Below are 11,005 nucleotides of genomic sequence, written 5' to 3'. Positions count from 1 at the left end.
AGAAGGGGAGGATCAGGGAGGGAAGAAGAGGAAAGGAGGGGAGGGGAGAGGAGAGGAGAGGAGAGGAGGATAAGGGAGGGAAGGTGAGGAAGAGGAGGAGAGGAGAAAAGGGGAGGGGAAAAAAGAGGAGGGAGGAATGGAGAGGAGAAGGTTCAATAATAATAATAGCTAACATATTTATTATGTGTAAGGAAATATACTAAGTGCTTTACAATTATTATCTCATTTGATCTTCACAACGGGTTTCATCTCCTTCCTTTCTGGGCATTCAGATCTGCTACTCTTAGACTCAAGCTGCAAATTATACACTGGGTGGTAGATACTTGTATGATTCCTATTTTACAGAAGAAAAAAATTGCAGCAAACAGAAGTTAAGTGACTTGTCCAGGGCCATACAGCCAGTCTGTGTCTGAGGCTACATTTTAACTCAGGTCTTCCTGACTCATTGCCCAGTGCTCCATTCACTGGGCCACAGAGCTGCCTACCTGAGTTTTCTTTCAACTGGCATGCATCAGAAGAAGGACTTAAAAGGGCTCTTTTAAACTTCAAAGCCAGCCTTCTGTATACCTCAGGGTCCGGTCTCTCTACAAATTCATGGAATAGGAGAGCTGGACAGGGCTCTGGCAGTCAGCTAGGCCAATAGCCTTCTTTCCCAAAGGACAGGAGCCCAGGGGAGGGGAGATTTCTCCTCTCCCTCCCAGAAGTTCTCCTCTAACCCTCTGGCCTGGCTCCTTTTTCTTTCCCTCCAAGTGGCCATTTGTCCCATCCCCCCTCCCAGAACAGGAACCTGTTTCACAAGTGTGACCTTCTTCCCACCCCACAGTCCCTAGCACAGGGCTCTGCACATAAGGGGGAACTTAGACACTTGGCATTGTCTGACAGCCTGAACAAAAGTTTCCACTTTCTAAGTGTAAAAACCATCTGCCTGCTTTTAATTTGACTTCATAAATTGCAAGTAGAGTTTCAGAATGACTTTCAATATGAAAACCTGGTGTATAATTTGCAGCTTGAGTCTAAGAGTAGCAGCCCTGAATGCCCAGAAAGGAAGGAGATGAAATCCCTCCCCATCTGAGCTAGCAGAGGAGCCCATTCGATGGCTATAAGAGTTGTTTGTGTACCTGCCCTTATCTCTCTTGCCATACGGTAAGCTACGTGGGAGCAGGGGCCCTCTCTTACTTTTCTCTGCTGCTCCTGACCCCCAAAACTGCCACCACCGTTAGTTACCCCAACGCCCCCGTTTTAAAACCAAGGAAACTGAGGCCCAGAAAGGCTTAACTGGTTCGCCTAAAGTTGTACAAGTTACTATTGTGGTGGGGCCAGGCTTGGAATTTATGTGCTCTTGTTTCCCTGGTGTCATGGGTCCTGCCCTAATATTTTATTTTCTAACAATTTTATGGTCTAAGGTTCTTCTCAGCTCTTATGTTCTATGACCTTTGATTCTAGGAATAGCCATTGAATACAACTTATCAGGAAGATGGAGACATACTTAAATTTTTTAAATCCACTTTTCATTTATTTATTTATTTATTCATTCATTCATTCATTCATTCATTTATTTTTTGTTTGTTTGTTTGTTTGTTTTTAAACCCTTAACTTCTGTGTATTGGCTTCTAGGTGGAAGAGTGGTAAGGGTGGGCAATGGGGTCAAGTGACTTGCCCAGGGTCACACAGCTGGGAAGTGGCTGAGGTCAGATTTGAATCTAGGACCTCCCATCTCTAGGTCTAACTCTCAATCCACTGAGCTACCCAGCTGCCCCCCCCCCATACTTAAATTAAAAAAAAAAAACTAACAAGATAATTTAGCTTTAGGACAGCTGGGTAGCTTAGTGGATGGAGAGCCAGGTCTAGAGATGGGAGGTCCTGGGTTGAAATTTGACCTCAGTTACTTCCTAGCTGTGTGACCCTGGGCAAGTCACTTAATCCCAATTACCTAGCCTTTACTGCTCTTCTGCCTTGGAACCAATAATTACTATTGATTCTAAGGTGGAAGGTAAGGGATTTTTTTTTAAAAGACAATTTAGCACGACTGTGGAAAGGATGCCTGATGGGATATGCATGAAGTAATTGAACTGCTAATATTCAAAAAATATTGAATATGCCGGGAGTTAGCAGTCCTGGGTTCTTTTTCTAGCCCTGGCTCTTGCACTAGCTAGCAGGAAAGTTACTCCCTATCTCTGAGCATGTGGAACAAGATGGTCTCTAAGGCTCCCTTTGGTTTTAGCATTCTGTGACCCGCTGGCCCAATCCGTCCATCCCAAAGACGGAATCTGGAAGCCAGAATGCCAGGTTCTGCCCCGTCATCAAACTCTCTAGTCTTGGGGAAAAAAAAATCTGCCTCATTTCTCACCAGCCTCATTTCACCTGCTCCCAAGGTCCCCAGTGGCTGCTTTCCATGGGACCATTAAATCATTTTCACAAAGCCCTCTGATAGCACCAACATCCAAACAATTTCAGGACAAAGCATGAGTCATCCCAGACAGCTGTACGGGCAGGCTCTGTCTTGGTGGTGAAGTTTCTGACCAATGTACTAAACCTTCTCTAATAAAAGTTGAAGCACTGGTGAACAAAGGAAGCCAAAGGAAGAGGATCTGGGCTCTCCACCCGAGCTGAGCTCCTCCTCGGCAGGACAGCAAGCGTGTTGTTAAATTGGGAAACTGAGAAAACAGAAAGGAGCTGCTACCTAGGTTCATTCTCCTCCCAGTTTCATCCGTCTTGGGGGCTCCTGCGATGGTGCTTTTTAGATGACTATTTCAGTCTTTATTGCAAACAAAGTTAGTGCCCTTTGAATTCTGCACATGGCATATTCCTTTCTGGAATCCATCTGGCCATAAGAACTGCTGCAAACGCCTGCCTCTTCCCATGCCCTTTTAGAGAGAAGAGGACGCAGAAGTTTCGTGTGGTTGCTAAAAACAGGAACCCAGGCTTCTGCAAACACATCGAGCCTTCCTTATTTCTAGCAGAGGAAGTATGTGGCCTGTTTGGCAACTGCCGTTCTACATGATAGCATAAGCTTCATAACACTCGTAGGGCCCCCTGCGCCCGGCCCTCATTCAGCTGGGGCACTGGCAGCTGATGGAGATTGAATGACAATGCTGACTGGCTGCCTACTGCTCGGAGCCGGTGTGAGGAGGGCGAGCATGCTCATCGTCTAAAGGTAACCTTCCGCTCGCTTGGGCACCGGGACGTGGGCACTGAGGGACTCCTCCTGCCTTTTCCAGGCTGGGTTGGCTCGAGGGGCGGTGGTTCTGTCTCCTGGAGAACATTGGGTCAAGGTTCTGAGGGGCAGGAGACAGCAATGTCAGTTTGGTTTGTCTGGAAAGCTCAACTTGTGGAATCTCAAATTTTAGGACAGGAATCGTGGACTTAGGAGATCATCTCACTCATTGGACAGAAGAAGAAACTGAGGTCCGAAAGGGTAAAGTGACTTAGGGTTATGCACCATGATAAAGTACCTAGAACATCAGCTTTGGAGTCAGGAAGTCCTAGGGTCAAATCTTACCTTGAGCATATCCTAGCTCCTGGACCAGTTATTTAATCTTTCTTGTGCCTCAGTTTACTTATCGGTGAAATGAAGAAGTTAGACCTTCCTCAGAGTTAGCTCTGAGTTTATGGTCCTAGGATGGATAAGTTTGCTTGGGTTGGTGCCCAGTGTTTGGAGTTCAGGATTGCCACAGTTCTAGATATTTCTTATGATGCTAAAGAAAACCTATCCACCCCAAGTTCCTTTTAAAAAAGGCATAAATGGTCTAACTCTACTAATTGAAGATAACAGAGGCTTGAGGAGGAGGCAAATGGGACAATGGCCATATCCCGGGGCTCCCAGCACCCCCCCACCCGAATTTCCTAGAGTATTCCTAAGTTGTTGGGCTCCAGAGTATGTGGGTTGTACCAGGAGTGGCTCTGGATTGGGCCCTTGGATCAGTCAATAGCACTACAGAAGAGAGTTCCAAGACATCTCCCTAGAGGAGCCTTCGGCCCACCTTATCTCCTACATAATTACTTCCAACGTGAGCCCAGTCCTCCATGAATCTCTCTTGTTCCCTCTAGCACCAGACCTGTCTTTTTACGCCTCCATCCTTTTTTCCCTTTCTCATTCCTCTAATCCCCTTATTCTAGCACACCAAGCTTTGAGGCCTATGAAAAAAAGATCCTCTGAAAGGAGATTTTTATTTCTGAAAATAAATTAAGTTTTTGGTAAATTAAAAAACAACAACAAAAAAGAGAGAATATTTCAGGACTATAGAATGTTAAAGCTGTGCAGGACCTTGGCAGTATGAGTCAGACCCCCTCCTTTAGTGATGAGAAAATGAAGGTTCAAAGTGGGGAGGATTCAGCCAAGGTTGAGCTTCATCTTGGGAAGAACTTGGAAAAGGGAACCAGAAAAGAGAATGAGTCCATTGTGTGTGAACAAATAGATTTGGTGAGTGTTGTAAACCAGACAAATGAGAGGGATTGTGCAAAGGTTTCTGAGGAAGCGGAGTTATTATTACTGTGTAGATTTTGGAGGAACATTTACAAATGGCATAGATATTATTCAATGTTGGCTTCCGTGTTGGACCTGGGAGATACCTTTTAGTTTTGAGATTCCACAGTACTAGGGGCATAAAGAAGTTTCTTCTTATGCTTGGGTGTAAGGTTCAGAACACCAGATATTTTTGTTCAGTCATTTCATTTTTTAAGGGTCCATTTAAAAGAAAATTTATGATTGATTAAAGTGATCACCATAGATAGTGCTTGAGGTCACTTGAGATGTTTGACACTTCATGACCCCATTAGGAGTCTTCTTGGCAGAGATAATGGAATAGTTTGCCATTTTCATCTCTGGCTCATTTTACAGATGAGGAAACTGATGCAGAGTTAAGTGACTTAGACCCAGGGTCACATAGCTAAGAAGTATACGAGGCCAGGTTTGACCTCAGGAAAACTCATTTTCCTGAGTCCAGGCTCAGCATTCTGTCCATTGTGCCACCTAAGCTACACCACTGGACGTGTTGGGTGTCTCATTAATTGATTTATCAGAACTGACTATGGGTTCCAGTCCCAGTTCTGCCACCAACTAGTGAAATGACCTAAGGAAAGTCATTTTCCATCTCTGGGCCCCAGTTCCCTCATTTGTAAAATGGATAGATTGGCCTATAATGACCTTTAAGGCACCTCCCTAGCGTTGAAAGCCTATATTCTAATATTTTTTATGTTCTAAGGCAATCATTCTCTGATTTGACATTCCACTTATTCTAATGATCACCTCTTCCCCTCACCTTTAGTACCAGAAAACCCAGAGGTGGAGTCCAAGATTGTTTAGTAGCGAGGATAGGAAGAGATGAAGATGATAACCAGAGTATAGGCAGCAGGCCATGATTCCTGGGAAGTTAAATTTTGGTTATTTGGAGTCTTCATTGGGCAGAGGATGGGGCTTTTGGTTTCTGCTCTTATTTGGGATTAACTAAAGGTTTTTTGGACCTTACCTTTAATCATTCACTCATTCATCTATCCACATAATAATAATAGTTGTAGTAGTAGTAGTAGTAGTAATGTCTAGCATTTATATATTTACTATGTTTTAGGCCCTGTGCTAAAGCATTTTACAAATATATCTAACTTGATCCTCACAACTACTTTGGGAGGTAGGCATTGTTATTATCATTTTATGGTTGGCAAAACTGAAGCAGACAGAGTTTAAGCGACTTGCCAAGGATCACACTTGCTAGTAGTAAGTGCCTGAGGCCAGATTTAAACTTAGACTTTCCTGACTCTAAGCCCAGCACTCTATTCAGAGTTCATTCTATCTATCTATCTATCTATCTATCTATCTATCTATCTATCTATCTATCATCCATTCATCTAACATCCGTCCATCTATCCATCCCTCCATCTATCCATCCATTCATCTAGTTATCCATCATCTATGTATTTATTTACCCATCCATCCATCTATCCATCTATTCATCTCTCTCTATCTATCTATCTCTAGACATCTAAACCTCTATCTTTATCCATCTATCATCTATCTAGATAACTGATCTCTATCCCTCTGTCTGTCTCAGTCTCTATATATTTCTATGTCCATCCATGTTCTTATAATTCTATATATGAGGCCTCTTTCTTGCTACAGTAAGTAGAGTCGTCTAGAGGACATCTTTGACTCTTCCTTCATTAGGAAGAATACTTGGATTTCTCAGGATTATCATTCATAAAATCTTAATGTAAGAAGATAGCTGAGAAGTCATCTAGCCCATTCTTCTACCCAGAGTTGGACATTAATTATGATTATAGGATCCTGAAGATAGAGAAGTTAGAGAGGATTATTTGGAAAGTAACGCTTTTCTTTCTAAATCTCTGAGTTGAATCTTAGGGAGCATGGAGGCTGCAATGGAAAGAGTAAAAGATGTATGTGTGAATCTTTGATCTTCAACTAGTAGGCATGTGACTTTAGGCCAGAGAATTCACTTCTCTGGGCATCTATTGAATTCTAAAAGAGGGGGATGAACTAGTAATAAAGTGCTTGGATTTGGCATCAGAAAGACCAGTTAAATTTTATTCTTTACTAGCTCTGTGACCTTGGGCAAATGATTTTTTATTTTCTGTTCAAAGAAGGGGTTAGACTCAATGCCTTCTAGGGTTTCTTCCATCTCTAAATCTATAATCTTATGATCCTACAAGTTGATGACTTTAAAAAATCTGTGTCATTTTTATAATATATATAAAACCCATAAATTGATGATATCCCTCCTTTTCCTTAAAGTACAATACATAAAAACATGGCTGGTTTAATTTGGATCCAGTTAATTGGGACTTCCCAGGATATTTTTCCCCTTCTGTAAGTTTTTTTAAAGGAGTAATTAAAATGCAAATACAGTGTTAGGTACTAGTTTGTCTCTATTTTGTTATCTGCATTAAGGGAAAAAAAAAACAAAACAGTTGCCTGCTCAAGATCCCAGGAAGCTAGCACAGAGATATTCCTTGACAGTGGCAAAAATATATTACTTCCCATTTCTAAAAATATCTCCAAAATAGTATCAAAGAATCACAAAATTCCCAGAATCGGAAACTACTCCCACAGATCACCAAATTTAATTCATGCTTGAACCAAAAAATTCTACAACCTCCATGAGGAATGGTTATTTAGTCTTTGCTAAAAAATCTCTAGAAAGGAGAACTCAATACTTCTTGAGATGGCCAGTTCTACTCTGGGACAGATTAATTGAGAGAAAGATTTTCCTTCTATCAACCTAAGTTTACCTCTTAGGCGTATACTTAGCAGTCAAGTTGCGGGTCATATCTTAGCTGAGGCCATCTCACTCACAGTCAAAGAAACTTGTTTAAGAGAATAATAATTTTAAAAGACCAACATCATGTATACTCTACAAATTCTAAGCTTTATAATTCATTCATTAGGCAGAGCTTCCTTTCATTTTGGGGGAGTTAAAGTGGGGGGAGATACTTTTAGCAATATCCAATAAATGCTTTTTGTGAGAAACTTTTTTATGAGAAGTATTAGATGTATTCTGAAGAATGACAAGCTCCTTTTGAATAAGTAGCATGAAGAAAAAAACAACATTCTGTCTCTTTGGTATTATTAAACATGGTTAGATAATCATTTAGTTAGATGAATTCTAAACTGTTTGAATAGAAAGGCCTAGAGACTAGTCATTGAACATTCTCTATTAACTTGGAAAGCTTCCAGGGGAGTGCCCAGGGATTTGTGCTATAGAACATTTTTTATCAAGAATTTGGAAACAGAAATAAATGGAATGCCTGGTAAATTTTCAAATGACACATAACTGGGAAAATAATCGGTAGCATGTTAAATGACAAAGTCAAGGCCCTAAAAGATCTCAGACAGGAATATTAGGTTAAATCTAATCTAAATGTCAAATTTAAGAGGGATAAATGCTTAGCCTTGTAGTTGAGTTAAAAAAAATCAACTTCACAACTATAAGACTGGGGGAGGAGAAAGGACTAAGCAACAATTCTTCTTTTTTAATTAATTATTTAAAAAGTCCTTACCTTCTAACTTAGAATCAATATGGTGTATTGGTTCCAAGGAAGAAGAGTGGTAAGGGTAGGCAATGGGGGCTAAGTGACTTCCTCAGGGTCACACAGCTAGGAATTTGAATCCTGGACTTCCCATCTCTAGGTCTGGCTCTCAATCCACTGAGCCACTTGGCTGTCCCCAATGATGATTCTTCTTAAAGAGATTTGAGGATGTCAAACTTGTATAAGGGAATAGAGTGATAAGGAAGCTAACAAAGCTAGTATATTCTTAAGCTAAAGTATGAGATACTCACTGAGTCTAGGACTAGGGGACTGATAGTTTCTCTGTACTGAGCCCATACAAGTGCCTCTGGAGTATTTTTATTCAGTTCTGAGTGCCACACTTTAGAGAAGACTTTGATAAGCTGGAGAATGTCCAGAGGAAGACAAAGAAGATGGTGGAAAGCCTGGAATCTAGACCATGTTGTGTTTTAGTTCAAGGAACTGGGGATAGTTAGCCTGAAGAAGAGAACATTTCAGAGTTGGGGTAGGGGTGCATCATTTCCCTATCCTGGTAACCGAAGGGACTGTTCAGGATTAGACTTGTAGTGGCTGGCCTCACAGGGAAAAACTAAGAATGATGGATGGAAGTTGTCAAGGGACAGGTTTAGGCTTGGTAAAACTTCCTAATCACAAGAGCTACCCAGAAGTGGAATGGATATGCCTTTAGGAAGGAATGAGGTGCCCTTTACTAGAAGCAAAAACCCAGCGAGTCTTGGTAGGGAATGTAAATAGTATGGATTCCTAGTCACATATATACATTGAGCTAGTCAGTCTCTGAGACTCTCTGGCATTGAGCATCATTCTGGTTCCTAATTGTAAAAGGAAACTTTAAACAGGACTAGCCAGACTATAAAACCTGTGATGTGGTCACTTCTTGACTTTCCAGCAACCATGAACATCAGAAGAAAGTAAATTGCAATATCAAGAGGTTGGAATTCATAAATCATTACATTTACAAAAACATTGTTGCATAATAATGGAAAGTTTACTGGATTTGGAGTCAAAACATCCATGTTTTCTAATTTATAGATTCGCCAGTAAAATAGGACATTTTAGTACCTAGGTGGCGCAATGGGTTCTTGCAATGAGGGGTAGGCTTGGAGTCAGGAAGGCCTGAATTCAAATGAAACCCCATAAACTTACTAGCTGTGTGACCTTGGACAAGACAATTAAACCTCACTTTGCCTCCGTTTCCTCGTCTGTAAAATGGGGATAATAATAGTATCTTTCTAGGGTTGTCGTGAGGATCAAATGAGATAAAAATTATAAAGTACTTAGCACAGTGCCTGACACATAGTAAACAATATATGAATGTTAGATATGAGTATTATTATTATGATTCCCTGAAACTTCTAGCCATTAGTCATAGTGTTGCTCTCTAGTGTAACCCAGAACGTTGATTCCATCTTCTGTATCAACAATCTCCAAAACTGACTACATACTCCTATAAGGTAAAATATCTTTTGGCAAAGAAAAATATATGCATACATATACATACACATGTATTTACTTTGAATTAAAATGTATTAATGCACATTTCTACCAATAATTGTTTATATTGTAAAACTCACTCAAAAATTGAAAATAAAAAAAGATGAAATAAAAGTGAAATGATATTTGATCCAATAATATTTGAGATAGCTAGATGACTTAGTGGATAGAGAACCAGGCCTGGAGATGGGAAGTCCTGCATTCAACAATGACCTCAGACGCTTAGTGGCTGTGTGATCTTGGGCAAGTCACTTAACCCCAACTGCCTAGCCCTTATAACTCTTCTGCCTTGCAGCTGATACTTAGTATTGATTTTAAGACAGAATGTAAGGGTTGTTAGTTTGTTTTTTAAAGGCTACTAGAATAGTCCAGGCTGGAGTTGATGAGGACCTGAACTTAGGTGATGGCTATGTGAATAAAGTAACAGAGGCAGATGAGAGAGATGTCACAGAGGCAGAAATGATGAGATTTGGTGGCTGATTGGAAATGTGGGGTGAAGGATAGAGAGGAGCTAAACATGACACCAAGGTGGTGGACCTGGATGGTGGTCCCCTCATTAATAATAGTGAAGTTTATGAAAGGGTTGGTTGTTTTGGGAAGGATAATATTATGAAACCATGACACAGACTCCAACCCATTCGTGCCCGCTCACCTCGTGAGGCATGGGCTGTGAGATGATCTTGGGAACAATCTCAGAGTGGGGGTGGGGGGATAGTTCCAATGGCATCCCTGCAGCTGCTGCTATTGGTGCCTGGGTTGTTTTCAGGTTATAAATGCCCTGAAGGGAAAACTCTGGAAACCTGTCAAGCAGATAAAAGAGATAAAATTAGAGAGTGGGAGAAAAAGGGTAGATGTGGTAGGGCTAGAGACAAGCCTCACAAATAGTTATAAAGAGGGTAGGATGGGATCCATGTTCCCAACCTTTGAGGAGTTGACCATATACCTCTTAGGATCACAGTCCCTGGTTGTTCAGAGTCAAAGGAGAATAGAAAAAGAATTGGTGCAGAAAATGGTACCATAACAACATGGTAGTCACTAAAAAGATGGAGCTGTGGTAGAGTGGAAGGATAGGGAAAGGGCACAATGTAATTTTTAGATCAGTCAATAAAACACATCTCATCGAAATACCCCTGAACTATATTTCTCCTCTCCTTTTTTCTCTTAAGCTCATAGCCAGGGCAATGCAGGCCTTAACTAGACTTTTCCTTTGGATATCTAGAGTTACATCTCCTGACATGTTCATCCAAGTACTGTTGCTATATCATTTAGGAGTCTAAAGTCTCTTTGATTTAAAGGAGAAAAAAAGTTTATGATTCTGGGAATCCAGTTTTCATTGCTTTTAAAACTGATTTTTTTCTATGTCATTTACATTTTAAGGAAAGAAAATGCCACAGGGCAGGGATATAGCTCTGACCATTTTGGAGTTATGTATATAGCAGATTTTTTTTCCTCCTCTGTGGCCTCCAACATTAGAATG

The 11,005-nt window shown here is 40.9% G+C and overlaps 1 protein-coding gene across 1 annotated transcript in view; it reads right to left on the bottom strand.

The window, feature by feature from the left end:
- The window catches only part of TG (thyroglobulin), a 107,418-nt gene that overhangs the window by 90,195 nt on the left and 6,218 nt on the right, over nt 1-11,005 (bottom strand). Inside the window, exon 3 of the mRNA XM_044684388.1 lies at nt 10,181-10,328. Coding sequence (XP_044540323.1) covers nt 10,181-10,328 — 148 coding nt within the window. The remainder of the gene's footprint in view (nt 1-10,180; nt 10,329-11,005) is intronic.

The sequence above is a fragment of the Gracilinanus agilis genome, chromosome 1 (assembly GCF_016433145.1).
Source record: "Gracilinanus agilis isolate LMUSP501 chromosome 1, AgileGrace, whole genome shotgun sequence".
Taxonomy (NCBI): Eukaryota; Metazoa; Chordata; class Mammalia; order Didelphimorphia; family Didelphidae; genus Gracilinanus; species Gracilinanus agilis.
Note: the sequence above shows the minus strand (reverse complement) of the source record. Positions and strands in the feature narration are given on the sequence as shown.